This window comes from Thunnus thynnus, chromosome 11 (genome assembly GCF_963924715.1).
Source record: "Thunnus thynnus chromosome 11, fThuThy2.1, whole genome shotgun sequence".
Lineage (NCBI taxonomy): Eukaryota > Metazoa > Chordata > Actinopteri > Scombriformes > Scombridae > Thunnus > Thunnus thynnus.
The window spans coordinates 12,709,946-12,733,010 of record NC_089527.1 but is presented as its reverse complement, the minus strand read 5'-3'; the positions used below and the strand labels follow the sequence as shown (position 1 = coordinate 12,733,010).

Below are 23,065 nucleotides of genomic sequence, written 5' to 3'. Positions count from 1 at the left end.
TATAGGCTTTATAGGTATAGGTATAACAGCTGTTTATACAATAATGACCACACATTTGCAATTGTAGGTCTGTGTATATTTCATGATTTCTTGTCAGTATATGTCATACAACCAGTAGTCAAACGTCTCCAGTATGTCTGATGAAACTGATCACCACTTATCATCTCTTTAAGGTGGTCCTGTAAAATCATGACCTCTAAAACAGATAATCCTCCACCCTATGAGGACGCACTGCACCATCCTAAGTATGGAGATTACCCAAACCAGACCCAACATGGCTCCCCTTTTCCACCACCTCCATCTTACAGCCCTAGTCCTGGCATGTGCCCCGGCCCGCCTGGCTACGGGGGCACGCAGGCTGGCATGTGGGCCGCCCCTGGCTTCTCTCCATCTGGGATGCCCACCACAATACCGACTCTGTCCGCCGGAGTGCCCGCATCCAACCCAGGTTCTGAGGAAATGACACAGGACTTCAGTTAATCGCATCCTGCATTATATTAAGATTAGCTCCCAGTTGAAATAAGTATAAATCACCACTTCGCTATCCCCAATTCTGCAGGAGACATGGAGGATTTTCTGAGCACCCAGTGGGAGAGCAGGTCTATTCGGCATGCCTTCATCAGAAAGGTAAGCATTTTTATCATTGCTCATGCCACGCATGTGTGAGTGTTTTTCTGTTGTTCAATCCTGTTAATCTCATCCACTGATATGTTTGTATGTTTGTGGGCAGGTTTACTTAATTTTATCAGCACAGCTTGCTGTCACTTTTTCAGTCGTCGCTGTCTTTACATTTGTGTAAGTGTCCCTAGTGTACAATACTCCATATGATTGCTTAATTTATCTGTATTAGAGTGCAATGAACAGTCTCCTGAGTGATCCCTCATATTTGTGCTTTTATAGTGACCCAGTGAAGCTGTTTGTCATCAGATATCCTGGCATCTACTGGGCATCTTTGTGAGTTAGAAACAAAACAGAAATATGTGAAAGAAAAGAGAGAAAAGCTGCAACACTTCAGAATCAACTGATATTCTCATTGCTATTATTCTCATGACATGCTGTCATATGTTATATGTAAAGTAACAATCTCAGTGTTTTATCTCTCCATAGTGTGGTTTATTTTTTGGTTTTCTGCATTCTCGTCTGCTGCAAAGAGCCAAGGTAAGCAGTGAATAAGTTTAATAGTTTTAAGTAGTTTTACTACTACTAATGTTATGTCTTATTTAAATATTCATCAGCAGCAATGACGCTTCTGTTTGTATACTTTTTAAAATATTCATTACGATTTGTATTTATAGGAGGCGTTTCCCATGGAATCTTGTGCTGCTGGGAGTATTTGTAAGTATTGTTTGTGTGAATGTGGTCCAGCAGACCCACATGGCAAAACTAACATAATGTTAAGAGTTAGATAATATCTGATTTCAAGACTGGAAAACGAACAAAACAAAGACAGCCAGTAAGAAAGAAAGAAAAAATCTTCAAACATGCTCAATGACACACTGTCTTCATGTTTTGTCTTACAGACCCTGGCCTTGTCTTACATGGCTGGAACAATCTCAAGGTTTGTTTTTGGCTCCAACTCAATGCACCTCGATATGCAAATACAGTACATTTCAATAACAATGTATTAAATGCTGTGATATTTTTTTCTTATTTCATCATGTATATTTTTTGTTTTAATCATTCTATGTATCTTTTACAGCTATTATGACACAAAAGCAGTGCTTCTCGCCATGGGAATAACAGCGTTAGTTTGTGTAGCTGTCACGATCTTCTGCTTTCAAACCAAGGTAGATGTAGCTGTAAACTGTGTCTCTCTGTATCTCAGTAGCCCGTGGCTTGTCAGAGGATGTCTTTGTTGTCAGTGTAAAAGAACTCCTTTGTCTCGCATTACAATGGCGCACTGGGTTCCTTTAAATATTTATAACATTTTGAGATGTGAATCCAACTTCACTGTCTGATGCAACTCGAGATGACAAAAAGTTACATTTTTTGGCTGGTACATGACAAATCCACCCGACATGTATTTATTATTTTTTTTAACATCATTCTGATCCTCTTTGAAATTATCTTGACTGCTCTTTCATGTGGCGTGAAACCTATTAACTTCTCTTTCATCCTGTTAATGACTTGTTTCTCATCACAGGTGGACTTCACCTCCTGCGGGGGACTTCTCTGTATTGCTTCCGTTTTGCTCATGATTCTTGGGATTGTTACAGCCATCGTCCTCTCTTTCCAATACGTGAGGACTCTTTGGTCAAATTCTTTAATTTATTCCCTCTGCTCGTGTTTCTCAGTGCAAGGAGCTCAGTGGAGTGTATCTGTGTGACTGATTTCACATTCAGAGGCCTTTCTTATGTCACTCAACAGGTCCCTTGGCTTCATATGCTCTACGCTGCAATTGGAGCCATCGTTTACACTCTGGTGAGTCTGCGTTCTCTGAATTTATGGAGAGCTTGTGAGCTTGGTATTACAAGGTTGTTTTTTTTTATTGAATGACAAGAGGCATGATGGTCCTTACAGCCTGAAATACACAACTGTTTGAAAGACCAACAACATGCTGACAATTTGCGCTAGAGCCTTACACCTTCATCAGGGGCCAAATGGGAATAATAGGTTGAAAACCATTTCTTATACATTTTCAAACACCACACAAGGCACCCTGTAGGATAATTACATCATTCAGTAATCAAGCCATCATCTGTATTGTTACCCGTGTTTGCTTTACACGTTATGGCGCCATCTTGTGGTTAAATTGAGTCAATCCAACCAAGACAAAAAAATCCAATTCCAGTAAAATTTCCAACAAATTGTATCAAAGCTAAATAATAACAGTTAAAATTAGCTTGTAAGGAAACACCTGAAGTCTAGCTCTTCATTTAGTCCATGTAGCGATAGTGTGTTTAATTTATGTAACCAAAATGCTTCATGTTTCTAAAGCAATAGATCCAGATTCCCATCTCATTTTATTGCAATTCACTTTCTCAGTGCTTTAAAATCATGGGCTAGTAACTGTGTGGCTGTGGAGAAATTAGATCCTGTCTCCTAATAGTGCTTTTGTGTTCTGAAATCCGGATTTTCAATTGCCGTTTTGTGTCCCCCACATACATCATGATGTAATTATCCTACAGGATGCCTTGTGTGATGATTGAAAATGTATAAAAGGTGGTTTTCAACCCATTATTCCTGTTCAGCCCTTGATGAAGGCGGAGAGTGAATTGTTGGGCTTTGATTCAGCACAATGCTGTTTGAATAAAGAAGCGGCTGATGAAACGAGCACAACTCTGTGTGCGGTCCTTCTCCTTCAAGCAGTTTAAGAGATCCAAGGCTACCAGGACCATCATAAACTTGATGGGGTTGCTTCTTCATTTGACTCTAGAGCCTTATACCCATCAGGTTTGTCTTGCTGTTGACGCTGCAGAAAGAGCCATGGGATCAGTAAATTCATCTATAGTTTTCCACCCTAGAAGCACGAAGGTGCTGAGCAGATTTCTCTGCAATCTTCCTATGATGTCAAGAGATATAATCTGTGGTAAATTAATGTTTTGCTCTGCGAGTATTGCAAAATTCTTGTTACACCCCTGCGTGTATTGCAATACCTTTAGTGATCCCCAGACTTCTCTTCTAGCTCCATCGTTAGGTTAAAATGATAATCATTTGGGTTTATTATAAAATACCTTAAAAAATTAATGACATTCCCATCAGCCTCTGCTGTAGACTGTGTTTAGTGCTAAACAGTAAATGCTAACATGATAAAACACTAAACTAATATGATGAATATGGTATGTTTAGGAAGTATAATGTGCTAGTATGCTCTTAGAATATCTACACATTCTTGATTTTTCAGTAAAACTTTGTGTGTGACTATATTTAGGATTAACAAGACAAACCGTATATAAAATCAATATCTTCTGGTATCTCCACACTGCACTCAACAAAGACAACTCAAGCACACAAACCCAAGTTCCCTCTTTTTTCGATGACTAAACTTTGGTCTGTTTTCTCTGTGTTTTTTTCTTCTTCAGTTTTTAGTATACAACACACAGCTTCTTATTGGAAACCGAGAGCTGGCGATCAGCCCAGAGGAGTACATCTTCGCAGCTCTTTCTCTCTACATAGACATTGTTCACATTTTCCTTTTCATCCTCCAAATCAGTGGAGCTGCAAATGAATGAGCTCACCGGTAGAACACATCTTGCCCTCTAAGAGCTTGGACTTACAGTATCTTGTGTTCGTCAATAAACATAATGCTATATATCCACAACTGTGCAAACTATAAATGTAACTATATATAGTCACATTTTTTGTTAATACTCAGGCACTTTGGTTTATTTTTGCACTGTTTAAAGCAGGGTAGTGATTTACATCTTGTAGATCTAAATGAAGAGCGAACTTTAGCTTTGTATTCTGAATGGTTGCTATTTAATATTTTGTTATGCCTTTTTGTTTTAGGAAGTAGTATTTTGGTGGATCGGCCTTGTTTGATGTAGCCATAACCTGTACAAACATGTTATTTGAAAATGGAGACCAAGAAATTTATGGTTTTGAGAAGTTTTTTATTATTTATGTTTAGTCATTTAATTACTTACAAAAGACATGTAGTTACAGGTGTTCTGTAGGAGACCACAATCATTATTAGTCCTTTGTCTGTGCTGGTAGTAGGTGGGATTTAGGGTGGAATCTGTATTAAAGTTGCCTTTTTAAACATCTCCATAGAAAAGACAAATAGACAAATACTGACTAGTTGATTAAAAGATGAAATAAGTGTGCGCAGCTTTACAACCTTTCCCTAAATGACTGGCAGACTCCTTTTTCTCTTTAATGTGTCCGTTATTTGTTGTTGTTAAGACAATTATGCACACCAATCAATAAAGTTCCCCCTACTGTTGCAATGACTTTATTCTCTCATCTTAATGGTTAATCGTTGTGGCACATTAAGAGTCATAGTGTGGCACTAGCTCCTGTACCCTCTCCCTTTCTGGATTAAAAAATGTTTCCCATCACCAGCATCTGTTTGTTGGTCCAATGATGACTGGATCTGTCCATGCGGTAGAAGGTTCAAGGTGTCAGGCGCTTAGGGTCACGTGGGAACATGGAGGTCTGACGCACGTTGTGGAGACCCAGGTACAGCATGCAGACTCTCTCCAGGCCTGCGAGAGATGACAGATCAGACACTCAATAGACCTCAGTGATCTTGAGACGCAGGTGCAAAATTATGCTCGTGCCAACTACCCACTTCTCCTATGTGTTACCATGAAACCAGGGTAAAAGCATAATCTCCCATGCACCTGGGGATTTTTTCTGCCGTGACAATATTCATAAACCTTTTAAAAACAGATCAACTGTGTTGACTAAGAAAGAAAATGGTCTTTAGCCTGTGGGGGCCCCCCAATAAACATATATTCCTTACCAATGCCTCCGCCACCATGTGGGGGAGCGCCAAACCGGAAGGAGTCGATGTATGACTTGATCTTTTCCAGATCTGCAGTATCATAAAAAAACAGATTCAGTTGTTAAAAACTTTAAATGACTTTTTATTTCAAAGGTTTTGTTTAAATCATGACCCAAACCATCTAAAGACAAGACAAAATCCTTTAACAGATCCATCGCTGCACTTGTTCTTACCAATCTGGTGATGGGTGGCCCTCTCAGTCAGCAGCTGAGCATCGTGGATCCTCTGAGCTCCAGACAAGATCTCCTCTCCCCTCATGAACATGTCATACGAGTTGGAGTATTTCTGGACGAAAACAAAATCACTTGGTCAAGAATGAGGATATCAACATATCAGTTGATGAAAGTGGGGACAAAGACCCGTACACACAAATAAGATATTTAAGACTTGGAAAGTTAAATGAAGGACTGCAAGTCCAAAGTCCTGCAGCCTGGATTGACACTGGACTACAGCAGTACAAAACTCAAGAAAAAGTAGAAAACATGGCAAAGGCATCAAACAGTTTAGCGGAATCTAAGTCGACCTAAACTGGTTGACAAACTGGTGCTAGAAGCCAAATATGGATCACATATACATTCCACAAATATACTACTAGAAGTGAAAAAACACAAAAGTTCGCTTCTCATAATGATATAAAAATGATATTAGTACTTAAGTTGAATTTGTCATGTCTGTACAACAGTAAGTTTTACTAACATAACAAAAACCCACTGTGGTGTTTGTCAGCCAGTATATCCAGAAAGAACAGAAGGCTAAAGGGTCCTTGGCCAGGCCAAAGCATCTTTCTGGCCTCAGCTAAGTTCAACCACAGGTCAGAAACAAAACTCATTTGCAAATCAATGCTACTGCATTTCTCACTATGTAGACGATAACCATGTGTGTGTGTGTGTGTGTGTGTGTGTGTGTGTGTGTGTGTGTGTGTGTGTGTGTGTGTGTGACTGAGAAACTTACAGGGTTGTTTGGATCAGGCATCGTATAGAAGGGTCGAACAGCCAGTGGGTACTTATCCAGCACATAGAAGTCAGTATCATACTGAGAAGACAAAGGAGATTCAAACATTGAAGATTAATGAAGACAGGTGCTTCCACTTTCCTTTATGTAATGTAACAAAAGGCTTGGATCATAAACTACTTGTTATGAACCTTTCCCTTCTGCGCTATAACCACATTTAACCACATTTTCTTCATTGCAGCAAAACAATTTGATGATGATTCACTTATGAAAGTTCCGTAAAATGTTTCTGCCTTTAGCATTAACTGCTGTAGCATGTTGTTGTTGTTCATGTCTGGCATGTACAGTGATTATAGAGGATATGTGATGTTGTATATAAACGGTCCTCAACTGTATTATTTGTAAATCCATCAAGAGAAACACCACTTGGAGAATTCTGGAAATTCTCTGTAGCTCAGGTGTTATGACCTGATAGTTAGACCACCTTGGTTATGAAGCACTGTGATGAAAGCAGATAACTGATGTGCATAAAGTGGTATTTCTGATGTTGAGAGAAAGAGTTTTCTCTAACTTGCTGAAAACCATTAACAAAGTTCCTACTCTTGTCTGACTGGAATTACATGTGTAGAAAAAGAGTATCGGAGGCACACTTTGCACAGATTTTCATTGTCCAATCAAGCAATAGTCAGCTTTATACACTCTGACACTAAATAACCAAACACATTTGAACCTACCTTTTCCTTAACAAGGCGGCCAAGCAGCTTTTCATTGGGTGTACTATAGAACAAAAAAAGAGGCATTCATATTATTGTGTCACATTTTTCTACCTGTAACCTGTTACAACAAAAAATTTATTAAACCTCTAGTCATGGTTTTGTGTCACCAAAGACAAACAACAGCTTGTCAGCAGTCTAGAAAGATGAGAACTCCCGCAACACTTGTATTATGAGGAACAACTTTATTAGTTGACCGATGCATTTCGCCTTCTGATGAGGGCCACCAGTCAAAACGTTTCGGTCAACTAATAAAGTTGTTCCTCATACCACAAGTGTTGCGGGCGTTTTCATCTTTCCAGCATCAATCACATGAAATTCTTGAGTAAGAAAATGTTGCTGAGTTATTGGTTGGGTGTTTCACTTCCTCTCTTCACACACAAGTAAAAATTTCTGCTTTTATCAGATTAAATCGTCTGAGAAGATGAGTGGGATGTAGAGTACAGGGTGTGCAATCATTTCTGACCTGAGGTCATCTTCGTCACCCATCTCCACCCCGGCCTCACGTAGCATGGCCAAAGCCTCGGTGTACTCCAGCCTCAGAGTGGGCTCCAGGAATTTGAAAGGCTCACTGGGGAACTGCTTGTTCACCGTCTGAATCTCAGTCTGGAAGCTGATACAAACAGACACACACAAAAAGGAACACATGTTACTTTCTACTTATCTGGGTACATAATCTCCACCCACACAGAGCCACATGCAGGCAAATGTGCCTTTCACAGTTAACCTAACAAGGTTCACACTGGTTAGTAACTTTGTAAGATAATATTTTAGTATTTGAAGGCCTCTCTTACAATATTTTACTGTGTTTCAACTTCAAATGTTGTCCCTGCTGGCCACCGAAATTGTTCTTTTATAAAAAGAGTAAACCAGAGCTAATTGAGTCAGTAAAAATACTTGAGTGGAAAAGGGTCGGTTTTGGATGGGAAGAGATGTTAACTAAGTCACCGTTACAAACAGTGCCACTACAAAAGGTGGGTCACATTGGGCTGAGCATCAAAGAGTAGCATTTACCAGTTTTTCAAAGACATCTAACAATACTGTCATACATTTTCAAAGCATCATGAGACAACTAAGAGTTCCACAGAGACGGGCTCATTGACGCTTGGAGTGCTGGAAATTCTGTCAAAAGCACATGCAAAATAATTTATTACGTCAAGGAGAGACAGACTGGAAAGTCATGAAAACAAAAGACAAACAAAACAGTCACTGAGAAAAGAGGAACAGCAGAACAGCGGTCACAAGTTGAAACCAACAGTGACTGACTGCAAAATGTAGCATGCTTGGCAAGTGGTCTTATATGATCCATCTCTGCAAAAGTGCTTCCCACAGACATTTAGTGACATTTATTGAAAGTCCCGTTTCATGAAGTGGAAAAGAGTTTGAGTTGTTCCCATATGTCTAATGTCAGGCCCCTTTTTCTTTTCTTTAGAAATTCTCTTGCAATTATATGTCACATCAGACTGTCAGCCAGATCTCCCCTAGTTTTCATCCATTGAAGAGAACAGCTTACAGGACAGAAATCCAAGAGTAGTTCATTGCATGTTAGCAGAAAGAGCAAAGAGCAAAATAAGTTTTACAAGCCATTATTTAGGCAGCCTGTGCCAGAACTGAGGTTAAACGTCATTATTAACCAGTCAATCATAACTGACAAGTGTCCTTTTAAAATAATTATTTGTTAAGGCAATGAATACCCTTATTAAATAGTGGACAGCAGGGAGATGACAGGAAATGGGGGGATGCAGCAGTTCATAATCAGTTAAGCTTAATATGTAATGTTTCTACAATACACAGATACATAAAGCAAGCAAAGTTGCAGATTCTGTACATCATAAGAGCTTCACCTACTCATCTTTTTATCCAGTCGCTCTGCTCTAACATCTCTTTACATGTGCTGTACTGATTCTCACCACTAGGAGGCAATAAAGCCACATCCTAAGCCTTTATAGCAATTCACTTGACAGAGTGGAAATCACTGACTTTCAATGGAGCAGACAGCAGTGGGTGACAGCACTTAATCTGGATTCAACTGCTGAAACAGTTTTGCTAAGAAAAACAATATTTTGACTTTTTGCCATCCAATAAATTTGCACCCCAGGAACTGATCCTGTAGAGATTCAGCTCATGTCAAATAGAAAAACAAAGCTTGAGCCTCTTATGGCAAGTCATTTGCACATGCATTTTAGGTACGATCATAATCTGAACTCTCAGAAAGTTTCAGGATAACATTCTGGTAATTTGGAAAGTATCATGTCAACTAATTACAAAAGTACAGCCAGACATTTGCCAACTAAAAACACCTTTACTGTTTAAATCCTGATCTTACTTGTCTCTCAAGCCCTTGAAGATTTGGACCATGGTGTCAGTGATGGAGTCAATCACTTCATGGTAATGGTAGTTGAAGGCCATCTCAATATCCAGACCCACAAACTCAGTCAAGTGACGGTGGGTGTTGGAGTCCTCCGCTCTGAAAACTGATATGATTGAGATTTAATATTAATGCTTTAACACAGAACACTTTCACAGCAGCAAGAAGGTGGGGGAGGACGTGGCAACACATCTTCTGTTAAAGTGGCTCTTCATGCAGCGTCATCTTACCGAGGGGATGCTGAATCCCTAAACCTTCACCTGACCGGTTCATAAGCCAGAAGTCTATCAAAGGGATCAAGAGATTTGCAATCTGGCTGCTAAATTCAGCCTCATCACATGAAATTTCATTAATTATGAATAATGACTCAAAATGTGAGTATCACCAACCTTTCAATGAGTGATTCTGGTACAATGTTATCGTGAGTTACTAACATTTTCCCTTTCTTGTCATTTCTCCGTAATTGTTTTGGTGAGTGATAAAGACTAAATATTTACTCATTTCCATTCTGAAGTTGGATGACTTCACTACTGATGACAGGTGCATTTATGATGAATGCCTTAATGAGCACTACATACAATTAGCTGCCACATATAATTGACCAGAGCTGTGTGTAATGGTCGTACAGAAAAGAAGCTGCTCTGTGGTTGCTGGAGGACGATAATTGAAGAGGGATAATTATATGCACAATTATACGTAGGTGCGAGGCTATTCAAAAGGCAGCAACAATGAAAAAAAATGCACACTGATTCTAAACCATTAAATGTATTTAAATAGACAATGTTTCAACAAAATGGTGGTCAAAATGTTTAAAACTGGTTACCATATATATTCGGAGTATATATATACCAATTGGCTAGCAGGCTCTATGATGACACGGGTAGATAATCATACAACCTGCTCAGGGTGATTAACATCTCAAAGCAATTAGTGACATCTCTTGAACAGCAGAAGTTCAAAAGGTAGTACATCAAAATATCAACAATACATTTAAAATAGTACAGTTGTAAGCTGGAAAAAAGGGGGGTAACCTTTAAATGTTAAACAAAAGCATCTTTGAAGTGCATATATAACCCAAATAGAAGTCACATTTGAAATTCTCCACCTATATATGGGTGAGGCAACCATTTTTCAACATTTTGACCAGACCAAGATGCACCTTGGATCGAAACGTTGGACGACCACACCAATGTGAAACTGAGGTTCTCATTTCTCTCTGCTCTTTTTATTGAGAGGTCAACAGTCTTTACACATACATGCATACAGTTAATTAAACGTCCGGATATGCCTGTATGGAGTGGAAATAAGCCATGTGCTCATGCACACAATTTCACAATGATTGAGATTTATAAAAACAGCTCCATGCATATGTATAGCTTTATAAATGTGGCATGTACAGTGTATTATGCATATTTCTCCTTTTGTATGCAGAGAGTTTCAGTCTAGAACCTACACAGTTTTATGCACCTGACCCTTGAATACATTTACTGAAACAACTAAGAGGAAATAAAACAATTCCAAACACAAAAAAGCATGACACCTGCTCCTTTGTGCCGAAGACCAGCCTTGTGTTTACATTTGTTTGTTCCCTGGTGGACTTCTTTAGCTGATTTCAGATAGAGGCTTCATAGCTGTGGGGGCAACATTTAAACACACCGGTACTTCTGGCCACTGGGATTTTGAGGAAAGTTGATCCCTATTCTCCGTATTCATTGTGTTGGTGCGACTGTAACTAAGGCAACAGCAGTAAGTACATTCTTGCCTTAGAAGCAACGATGACCTTAAGCCCTTTGATTTCTCTGGTGGAGTTACAGAGAAACCAACAAAGACCTTGGTTCTGTCAGTACAACACTGAATGGGCATCCTTCTTCCAAATGTTTTATTCTCTCACATATCAACAGATACAGGTTGCAAACTAAAAAGGATGGGGGTGTACAGGATCTGAGTATCTATGCATTTTGTTACATATGACAAGGGTCAAAATTTACTTTTTTGTCCATCAGCCAAATGGCTAGCGAATGTTCAATCTCAATAGATTACCATTGTTTTTTTGGCTGGTGAGCGAAGCAAATCTACCAGGCACTTGCATATTTTACTAGCATTTGGCTGGTGGCTGGTGCTAACTTTGTGTTCTGACATATGGTATATATTCAATCAGGTGGTGGCAGTGTTTGCTTGGCCAAAGAGATGAGGGTACTCCTGCAACTGCAAGTTTCTGCTATTAAACTCTTAAACACTTAAATTTAAGTTATCGTACTTGTCCCTGAACACCTCAGAAATACATTATCTAACGATATAGCTACTCTAGATGGCATTACCCTGACTTCCAGCACCACTGTGAGGAATCTGGGAGTTATCTTTGATCAGGATATATCCTTCATCTCCCACATAAAACAAATTTCAAGGACTGCCTTTTTTTTACCTACGTAACACTGCTAAAATCAGGCACATCCTGTCTCAAAAAAGACGCAGAAAAACTAGTCCACGCTTTTGTTACTCATAGGCTGGATTATTACAACTCCTTTATTATCAGGCTCCCTCAACAAGTCTCTAAAGACTCTCCAGCTGGTCCAGAATGCAGCTGCACGTGTACTAAATTTCTCCCATATTAGCTTCTCTGCACTGGCTTCCTGTAAAATCCAAAATAGAATTTAAAATCCTTCTCTTTACCTATAAAGCCCTTAATGGTCAGGCACCATCATATCTTAAAAAGCTCATAGTACCCTATTATCCCACTAGAACACTGCGCTCCAGAACGCAGGCTTACTTGTGGTTCCTTGAGTCTTTAAAAGTAGAACGGGAGGCAGAGCCTTCAACTATCAGGCTCCTCTCCTGTGGAACCATCTTCCAGATTCGGTCCAGGAGGCAGACACCCTCTCTACGTATAAGAGTAGGCTTAAAACTTTCCTTTTTGATAAAGCTTATAGTTAGGGCTGGCCCAGGCTTGCCTTGGATCAGCCCTTATTTATGCTGCTATAGGACTAGACTGTCGGGGGACTTCCCATGATGCACTAAGCTCCTCTCTCCTCCTCTCCCTCGCCATTTGTACGCATTATGTCTCATTAATGCATGTTACTAACTCGGAACCTTCTCTCTCCTGTAGTTTTGTGCTTTCTCATCTCTCTCCTCTCTCCTTCTGTTGCTTTCTGTAGGTATTATTATTATTACCATTATTATTAGTATACATCTCTATGTGGAACTTGCATTGTGCTATCCTCTCTTTCGTCTCTCTCTCTTTCCCTCTCTCTCCCCCTCCTGATTTGGCACTATATAAGTAAAATTGACTTGACTTAAAGTCTGTACAGCACCATAAAGTCTCTTAGTAGTCCCATTGTCTCACTAACACACTAAGCTCTAAAGCAGCTCTGGCCACAGTGAAAGTAACAGAGGGAGGTCTGTTAAAGTTTAACAATCCAAATGCATTTGGAGCCATTTTAAACTGTAATCTCAGTTAATAGGGTCTACAGTTTTCATGACACTCTTGCTGCTCGTTTTGCCGTTCGCCGTAAGTGAATGAGAATTTTGAGGGGACAGATGGGAGGCATTCTTACCTGGACCCACACAGAAGACCTTGTCAAAGTCAGCACAGATGCACATCTGCTTGTAGAGCTGGGGAGACTGGGCCAGGTAGGCGCTGGTTTTAAAGTAAGACACCGTGAAGACATTTGCTCCGCCTTCACTGGCAGCTAGAAGTGGACAAAGACAACTATTAGACATGAAAGAAGATTTTAACCACCCCGCAGCACAAAATGACCGTTCTATGCCAGGGCTGATAGAGTTTTTAATGACTTCAGCTGACTCAGTGACCATCCAGCACTCTGTTTCAGTTGGAACTCTAATTAGCCAGCTTAAATTTCTTAGTTTTGAAAGAGCGAATACTTCTATGACAGCTAGGAGCCACCAAAAACTGTGCCAGAGATGTCTTCACAGCAATTTGCTGAATTCTGACAAAACTCATTTAAAGCAATGGATTCTTAAAAATTCATCTAATAAAAACTATGTCCACAAACAAGAAACTACAAAGGACTGCCTGGCACATGTTTTCCAATTAGTCAAATACAGATCTAAAATTTATATAAGATAAGGCCAGAGTTACATAACTGCGGTTTCATATGACACGTCAAAGGGCATCATCTGATATTTTCATGTCGTCAAAAGCAGGGTGGGGTTTCTGCTTTACAGGACAAATTGTTCACTGTATGTTCTGGGTGGTGGCAAGGCAGGAAATGCGGTTTTAGTAAAAAGCACAGTGTTGACTCACAGGTGCCGCCAAAAATAAAAGAGCGCCACTTTTGAATTTAAAAGGTGCCAGGGTGAGTCGTTACTATAGCCTCTTGAAGAAAAGAGGAAGTGAAAAGTGTCACAGGTTTCAAATATGAGAAGCATGTGGGAGGCTGTGTGCTGGGCATTAGTGTACAAAACTACTGCACTTGCGTCAGAAAGTCTTTATTCAAATCATTTTGACATTATATTGATGCTTACTCAAATCCTGTTCCCATTCGCTTTGTTTTCATAATCTAACTGAGCATTTTCTCTAAGCTTTTAAGGATACACATTTTCAAGCTAGTTTTAAAAGATAGACAGGTGCCCATATGAAAATTGAAACAGGTTAAGCTTTCTTTAATCATTCCCCCTGTTCATACAGGCCATTAAGAGATCCTTTCCTAATGTTCTCTCTCTTTGAAAACAAAGTATATTTAAATCTTTATGTGAAGCTAATATGAGGCCTCAGGTGTCCACATTAGTTACATCAAGTGGATATTATCAAAAGTAATTTTGGTACAGAAAAACCCATGTCCTTCCTAAAACCTAATCCTTTGAACAATGACTTTTTTTTTAGCTGAACGATGAAAAAGTTTTTCAAAAGGTAAAATCTATGTGTGTAGAATACCAAGTCATCAGACACTGCAGATACTATGTAAGAAAAAGCTCAAACAGCTTCTCAATTCTGAATGTTGGTGAGAAGATTTCTGTTTAAACTTTAAGTTTGTCTTTTTTCTAGTCTTCACTTCCTTCTATAAGCAGGATGAAGTCTGTTGGGAACAAGATTAAGGAAAGTCTTCTCTGTCAAATTAGAAGGGCATTGCAGAAATGTGAAAGTAGAGGAACTGATGGGTGAACTGGTCGATGCATCAAAATTCCCAGTGTGCTGGATTAAAATCCTGATTGGTCTAAAACAACGAAAACTCAAATACCTCCTTGTCCATTGTCTGCTTGAACGTAGATGTGCGTGCGGAACGTGAAGTGTGGTTTAGTTAGTCACTGACACTGTCTTGTGAACTTTAAGATTGGTTCCTGATTTAAAATGCAGACATGAAAAATGAACAACTCCTACAGGAAGTCAAATGTAGAAACTGTCACATGGTGACTCACAGTAAACCTTTGGGTGATATATATGGAAACAAGTTTGCTACTACTGAAAGATCTTATCGAAAATTATTCAACACGCTAGTCTTAGTGTTCCCATGGGGCAAGAGCAATATGACAGAGAATGTGTTTGTACCTGATATGATTTTAGGAGTCTGGATCTCCACAAAGCCCTTGTTGGTGAGGGTGTCTCTGAAGAGCTGGCACACTCCCGACTGCAGGCGAAAGATGGCCTGGCTTGTGGTCGTCTTTGGGAGGACACACACACACAGACAAACACACAACCACACATGGCAGCATTACCAAAATGAGAGTGATTCACTGGATTTATTATACAATCGTAACAGATGTGTGAAAACAAGAGTGCCAATTTCTGATCATGCAGCTCTTCTCTACACAAAGGGTGACACATTAATTTGTTGGCAAGGGCGAGACATACATTTAAACCCAGCGAGGGCCTGCAGAACTTTAAACCTATCATTATGAATCTAAATACTGAAACCAAGGCAGGGAGTAAAGCTGCTCAAAGTAAATCAGGAGATTACTGTGAAGTATCAAACGTAAAGCCCAAAAACCCCCCAAAACTGCAACAGTTAGGCGACAGAGCATAACTGTGTCAAAACGTAAGAAACACTCCCTTAAATGGACTGACTCATCTCAAATGACCACAGGATTTCTTCAAAGGAGCTTTACCGTTTTTTTAAGGTTATAATGTCTAAATACTGGCAAGCTCATTAATCTGCAGACGGGGTTGTCTGGCTAAAACAGAATCTTCTCCTTCGTTTCCAATATGAATACTTAACAGCTGCCAAAACCTATAAAAAGCAGTGAACCAAATTCTACCCTAAATACTCTTATGACTCATTTGTGTCACACATCACACAGTGGGCTGTGCCACATGTTTAACCTGGGAAACCCACCCTGTGCAGGACCACATTACAAAAAGCATTAAATGCACTGAAGAGCACTTCCTGTTTATAACACGTCTCTAGTGTGTGGGTATCAACGTGGGAGGTTGGTTAGTGCAAGTTTCTCCTCACATTGGTAGTTTATCTGATGGTGGTGTCCTCACAACATGGAGCCTCAGAAAAACACACCCGAACATGGACCTCTGTGTGGGAAACATTACTGGCTTGAAACCACACTGCGGTGGTGATCTACCACAGTCTGGTTTCATAGCTTAGATGAAAGTTTAAATATTTCCCAGGGTTTGTTCATGGGCCACATAATTAATAGAAATTTTAGAAATATGGCCTACTGCGATTGTCAAATTGCAGGAGGCAAGGTATTTGTTAACAGCATAATGTGTCAAAATACCATTTTAAATTAAATATTATTGTGCTGCAGAGATGTTCTGGCCTACACATCATATTCTACAGACTCAAAAAAACATCTTTGTTTAAACTTTGTTTTGTTTAGTACAGATCCCTGCAAAAAAATCACACCATAATCACCCAAATCCATCAGCCCAACTCATGGGCCCACCTTTGTTCTTCCTTTTATTTATTTAGCCAGTAGATATTTGTATTACATTCTGTGGTATTACATGTCAAGTCTCTCTGCATTTGTTGTTTGTATTTGTTTGATGTACTATAAGTCGGTAACATGAGTGATATGGCAGTGTTATGCAAGAATTTTACACCAATGTCATAACTGAGTAAGTCAAGCACAACAAAATGAATACATGGCAAACTGAAGGATACTGATGCTCATATATCATACATGTCTATAATACTGAGGTAACAGCGGCACTACTAACAGAGGATTTATTGTGAGTCTACTCAACACCAGAAAAACTAGTCAGGAGGATGACAGGCGACTAAAAAACTGCCAAATGACTCATACAAACTAAATTAAAATGAACAAAGCAAACTTTTCCACTGTGTTCCGAGTGAGAAGCCCCTTATAATCCAGACAGGGATTATGGACTGCAACTTCATGATTTTTATGGAAACATGGCTTAACAGCAGCGTCCCCAATAGCGCTGTTGAGCTACCGGGGTGCAACATTCTCAGGGCAGCTATATCAGCTAATGACTCCGGTAAGACCGAAGAGGGTGTGTGTGTGTGTGTGGGGGGGGGGGGGCGGGGGGACTGTGCATTTATGTTAACAAAGCTTGGTGCACAGACAACACCATTATTGAGAGGCACTGCTCTGCTGACCTAGAATATCTCATAGTTAAGTGTAGACCTTTCTATCTGCCCAGAGATTTTACATCTACTGTTGTGACCGCAGCATAAATCAGGATGCTAATGCTAAGCTTGCTATGAAGGTGTTGCGGGCTGCCACTCGAAAAACAACAGACTACACACCCAGCCAAATCAAAGCAGTCTAGTTCTTATATCGTGTTGGGGGGAGGGGGTGTTTTAGGCACGCCCAACAAATCACGAACAAAGAAATGGTGAAAAACAGCTTAGATGTCTAACTCCACAATTCAGTACTACATAGCTCATAGTTTTTTTCACATGTTTTCAGCAATTACTTTCTAACATGTATAATGTGTTTCAAAAGCAATCTCTGATTTTCCTTTACACAGACTTTAAGGATGGCCAAGTTGAAAGGGGACTTCTTATTATTGGAGAAGGTTTATGGTCCCCTTTTGGAGTGTCTGTCTGCCTGCCTATGTGGCAAACGCTTTATAGCTTCTCTGGGCTCTAAACTGTCCATGAGCTCCGAGTGTCTTGTTACAGAAACAGGTGTTGTTGCTCGGTACTGTGGTGTGATGTTCGCGCCTTCCTGCATGTGGCATCATGCATTGTGGGAGGAAAAGATAAAAAAAAACAATGTGGCACTTTGCGGCTTACTGCTGCTCGCATAGGTGTAGCATATCTGCCACACAGGGCAAGATAGCGTCAGCACACTAAATCACAGACTTTCCTTTTATAAGTTTCGTAGTAGTGGTTTGCATTTTGACATACTTGGCTTATAAGGTTGTCTGCTTTCACTTTCTTGTAAAAAAGAGCTTTAAATTTCCCTTGCAATTTGACTTTTTAAATGTAAAGGAAGTTCATCTGCAAACATGAAAGGTGCTTCATACTGTAGGTTTCTGATTATTTCATCTATTAAACGGCACATACCTAAAAATAGGTATTGCTTCAAATATCTGAACTAGGAGCTTTTTTTCCCATCATGCCAGACAACTACACAAGCCTCCAACATCAACATGTCACTTGTGAGATTAGATATATCAGGACAAATCGAGACAAATACTCTGCAGGCTTTGTCTCGTATTCAGGGTTGGTAGCAACTTACCCTGAGATCAATCACCCTGTTGTCAAGCTTGGTGTCCTGGTTGACTGTGGCTCTGCCTTCCTGAGGGCAAACAAAAAAACATGATCAAAACACCAAAAAACCCTCCAACTATGAAATATTCAACAATGTCAGTGTTCAGCTCCTTTTCTTTTCACAGGGGAGTTTGTGTAACCTGATGTGTCAGATGTGTTTGTTACACAGAACCATTTGAGAAGTTGCCCATGGAAACTATTTGGAAAAAGGGCAGACACTTTCAAAAAAAAGTACTTGGCAGTTGATTGGATGGACCGTGTGTCTATCACCGTCTCACCTCGTGAGGCAGCTGGATTCACAATGGGTCTGAATCACCGGTGGTTCGGACATGAGCGCGTAACTTGAAACCTGACAAGAGGGGTTCTTGTGTGATCCTGTGATGTAGTGATCTTGCGAATCCAGCTGTCTCGCAAGGTAAGTTTTTGTGGGAAGTGATGTGTAAATGCTTTTTTTAGAGGGTTTTCCAACCTCATAAGGAGGAAAATACACAAAAACATGCAATACCAGTCATTTTTAGCATGAAAATCCTAGCTCAAATATCAGCTGTAGCTCTAAACACAAAGACAAAACTGGTCCACGTGTTATTATTAATGATAAAAATAAAAAACACTGAGCACTGCACTAATACTGTGATCATATAGCTTAAACACCAACAAGTGAAAAAATGTGGTTGCTTTGTTCCATACAGCAACTATTATTGGGTAAAACTGCAACAAAAGCCATCTGCAATGAGAGATATCAGGGCAATAAGAGAGAAAAGAAAAGAAAAGAAAAAAAAAAAAAACTAAAACAAATGAAAGAGTAAATGTTTCATCATAGGAGGAACCACAGCTTCCAGGGTCGTGGATGTCAGGCTTCCTCAGAGGGCCGGCTGGGGGTTTGAGCTAATAGCCTGTGTAGCCACATCCTGCTCCCAAAAGCCCCACGCAGAGGGACAAAAGGTTAGATGGGCAGACAGTCGCATAGACAGGGCTGTTAAGCCCCGTTACTCTTGGGAAGGCAGGTGCTTGCTCCAAGTGTGTGACTGACATGTTGAATACTGGCAGAAAACACCTGGGACGCTGCTGCAGCTGCAGAGATAGGCTTACTGGATAAACAAAGACGGGCTCTCAGCTGTCTCTGGCATGGTGCGACCCATATATTTATTTGCTCATAATATTACATATAAATTAGTAATATAACATTAAATATTGGATATGATGGAACCACAGCTACACTGCATCCATTATACATTATTCAACAGCGTTAATCTATTAATAGAAACAAACTCAGATTCAGAACTCAAACAAATTCAGATTCTTTAGATTTTGTTTCCCAAAACGAGGCCCAATAACTGCCAGCAAGGTGCAGCTAGTTCTGCTAACCTGTTTAGCGTTAGTGTTGTTAACTTGTTTGACAAGATACAATGTCTGCTGAAGTAGCTATTAGCACAGAATTAGGGTAATTTAATTGTTATACAATTTTGGATAATAGATACTGTATCAAAATGTATAAAAGTGAATTGAAAAGAAATCAGGAATCAAACTATATCACTGTTAACATGCAGCAGCCACAAAATGTAAGAGCCAGAAATGACAACCTACACCGTGAGTGGGAAAAATAATGGATTATTTTTTGCATCACAATTCTCTCAAATAATTGCGACAAGTGCAACAGCGTTGATTCACAAAACTCCTTAATTGGAATTCAGAGGACTCTGTAAGCCCTGGCTGCCGGCTCTTATGAAAGCACATTTTGCATGAAAAGGGAGGGAATCAAACGAGGTGAGATTATAGACTGAACGTGATGAATGTGATATTAATTAGTGTGAGCCACTTTGCTCTTGATCTTGTTTAGTTTAACCAAGTTTAATTATCCAATCCCTGATTCTGCCAAAAACACACGTCTCTGTTCTCGTTAGACACGATCTTCATTCAGTGAAGGATGAAGTTTGTTTCCTTTGTGGATATGCTACAATTCTGCTTTTCACATTAAGTGTAGAGATAAATTAAGGCTTACATTTTTTAATTATGTTGTTGTCATTGCACAGTCAGATCAAACCTATCCAGTACTGTCACGCATAATGTAAGTGTGAGTCTTAGACGGATACAACGTTCCTGTTTCTCACACTGAGAAGTTGTTGTCAGAATTTTTTTTTAAATTAAAGCAAAGTTTGGAGCACAGAGAAGTGTGTCTGAGACTGAGCTGTCTTACTGGTGCCACAAGCACCTGAAAGTAAAGAGCGTCACCTTGAGAATATACCACACTCGGAGGTTCACACTGTTCCGTTTAAAGCGCTGACACCCTTAAATTGTTGGTGGTTAGATTTTTCTTTTGTTCAGCTAAAAACGCTGAACTTTGGGATGACATGAGGCAATATTTTGTTATGAAAATACTGCATTATGGATTCTTAAGAGTGCCTTAATCACCTACCTAATGCAGCTAAGCTGTTCTACAATCATCAGAGTGAAATTGCAGTGCATTGCTTCATTGAAAAACAACACATAAGATCAGCCTTGGGTGTCAGCCAATATTTCACATTTTCACAGTGGAGAGAATGGCACTGAGGTGTCGGGTGAAGTATGCCTTTCATGCCCCTCTCATCTATCCCTACATTTGTCCTCACCTCTTCCCCATCTGCATCGGGCCTGACAGCGTCATCCAACTGCAGGGGGAGACGAGGCTCTGCCTGGCTGATGACGAAAATCTGTTAAAAGGAGAAAAAAAAAAAGGAGCATTGAAGTTCAAGGTGTGACAAGCCACAAACGTTTCCATTTAATGTAGAGAAAATGGAAAGTACCCACACTCCACATACAGGCCAAAAAGTTAAAGTGAAATGACACCGACAGCATTTTCTGTTAACACCTCCTCTGTGTGTGAATTATTGACAACGTGCTATTGGGTTTTATGCGTACAGGTGGCGGATGCTAAATCATAACACCTCTATAATCTAATGTAATCCACTCAGCCCTGCCATACCTGTTGTTTTGGTTTTTTTTGAGACGCATTATATTCTTTGCATTATATTCTTCCTGATGTTTTCTCACCCACCTGTCAAATTGTATGTATGCTCTAAAATAAAAGCAACCAATATCATGCATCAATTACAACATAAACAACTGACGGCTATGTGACATGCGGCACTGTGTGAATAGTTTAAAATGAGAGTATACTACCTGTCTGACTCACACAATCAAGCACATCTGTGTGTTTTATGCATGTCAGTGCTTAGTGCATTACTGTGTGTGGAAGTTTAAATACTTGCATGCTAAGACACTGTGGTGGTTTCTGTGTGAATAATTATTTAGGTGTGTAGAGGAGACTGTGTGTGTGTGTTTGTTTGATGGCTGGTTTGAAAAAGTGTGCCCACCCTCTCGATGTGAAGCTCGACGTCCTGCTGGGAGCAGCTCTCGATCTTCTGCTCTACTTTCCTCACCACCGCCTCCACATCAACGATGCTTTCCTTGGTGATACTGGTGGAGACAGTTGGAGGGGGTTAACAATCTATGTAACACTTATAAAACAAAACACATCTGTGTAGGGAGCGTGAGAACAATATTTCCAATAAAGTGTAAGTGATACTTGCAGACGTGTGTTTTCATATTCGACGTGTGATGTGCAGGGGTAGTGATTTTGGTTGGGTGGTGGGTTGCAAGGCTTTTTTTTTTTTTTAAATCTCCTAACACCTTCAAACTTCGACTGCTGCAATGACATTTGCTAACTGGGTGAGAAAGGGCTAGTTGAGAAGCCGCAAGAGCTATCGGAACCATAGTCACCTTTTACTGTTCAACACGGATGTATTTCACTTTTGTTATGCTCAAATCAACAGGCTGCAGAGGTGTGAGAAGAGATTCATAAATCTGAAGTTAGACAAATCTGTTCACCTTGCTGGGGGGAAAGGGATAAAAATAAAAAAATCACATCCAAATTGTACTCACTTCAAAATTAATTGGAGAATCCTAAATGATTTCTATCACATTATTTTTCAAAAGAAGCTGATTTCACTTTTTGCTTTTCAAAAAAAGTGTCTAGTGGCATCACACTGTGATTTAGTATAAAGGCCCAAACGGTTAATTAAATGTTAGCTGTACTATTAAAACCAGCACCAGCTAATTTCAATGCAGATGACAATATACTGTATATCATAGTAATGTGCATCATCATAGTTCATTTGAATAACTTTCAATGAGTCCATTAGTCATTTTTTTATTAGTCACAAAGGTAAACAGTAAACAGAAGCTGAAAGGGGATTGTTTAGCTTCGAGACTGTTGATTAGCATGTTGTTGCAAAAGTGTTACATCATATTGAGAGCTCCTGGGAAGTACCCAAGACTACTACAAAAACAGCTTGATACAGTAGGGGGAGAAAGTGTAAGAATTTCCCCAACAAACAAATCAAAGTTGACCACAGCCTGTGAGAAGAATCCATTTTCAGTTTTGTTTCTCGGGATTTTAAAAACAAGGCACAGTCTTTTTACACAGGTTCTTCACTGGAAAAAAAAAAGAGCATCATCAGAGATATGAAGAACAACACACACTGTCATGTGGTGCGAGGCCAGATGGGAAACCTGCTGTAATCCTTCACTCCTCCTCATTAAAAAGCATTAATGAGGGACAGAACACTGGGGTACCGCTGTCCCTTCGGCCCCATGACAGCTGCTGCCATAGTCCTTCCCCTCTAGTAGGAGATCAGTTAGATAAATAAATCCCCGCATTAATAACTTCCTCTGCGGGGCCCAGAGGCTGGCGACAGCACATTCAGGACACACTGAGGAGAGCAGACTGATTAACTCGAGACTGAGAGTTGACACTATCACATGGAGATGAGAAATGCTACTCGGGGAGAAAAGAGGAGAAGGACCAATTTAATACTAAATCTGTGCCCCAGGTACA

The 23,065-nt window shown here is 39.9% G+C and overlaps 2 protein-coding genes across 2 annotated transcripts in view; one reads left to right on the top strand and one right to left on the bottom strand.

Moving 5' to 3' along the window:
* Window positions 1-177: 177 nt before the first annotated feature.
* Window positions 178-4,892, top strand: LOC137192476 (protein lifeguard 3-like). The gene is made up of 11 exons (XM_067603209.1): window positions 178-448; window positions 560-627; window positions 731-795; window positions 901-954; window positions 1,108-1,158; window positions 1,296-1,335; window positions 1,521-1,558; window positions 1,700-1,787; window positions 2,144-2,239; window positions 2,368-2,421; window positions 4,023-4,892. Exons 1-11 carry the CDS (start codon window positions 190-192, stop codon window positions 4,170-4,172), a joined length of 963 nt encoding a protein of 320 aa, XP_067459310.1. The 5' UTR covers window positions 178-189; the 3' UTR covers window positions 4,173-4,892.
* The window catches only part of dars1 (aspartyl-tRNA synthetase 1), a 31,867-nt gene continuing 13,334 nt past the window's right edge, over window positions 4,533-23,065 (bottom strand). Inside the window, exons 7-18 of the mRNA XM_067603208.1 lie at window positions 21,543-21,645; window positions 20,799-20,879; window positions 18,161-18,220; window positions 15,045-15,156; window positions 13,093-13,227; window positions 9,500-9,647; window positions 7,640-7,786; window positions 7,135-7,177; window positions 6,401-6,481; window positions 5,623-5,734; window positions 5,408-5,479; window positions 4,533-5,147 (exon numbers count right to left, since the gene is read on the bottom strand). Coding sequence (XP_067459309.1) covers window positions 5,056-5,147; window positions 5,408-5,479; window positions 5,623-5,734; window positions 6,401-6,481; window positions 7,135-7,177; window positions 7,640-7,786; window positions 9,500-9,647; window positions 13,093-13,227; window positions 15,045-15,156; window positions 18,161-18,220; window positions 20,799-20,879; window positions 21,543-21,645 — 1,186 coding nt within the window. The 3' untranslated portion in view covers window positions 4,533-5,055. The remainder of the gene's footprint in view (window positions 5,148-5,407; window positions 5,480-5,622; window positions 5,735-6,400; window positions 6,482-7,134; window positions 7,178-7,639; window positions 7,787-9,499; window positions 9,648-13,092; window positions 13,228-15,044; window positions 15,157-18,160; window positions 18,221-20,798; window positions 20,880-21,542; window positions 21,646-23,065) is intronic.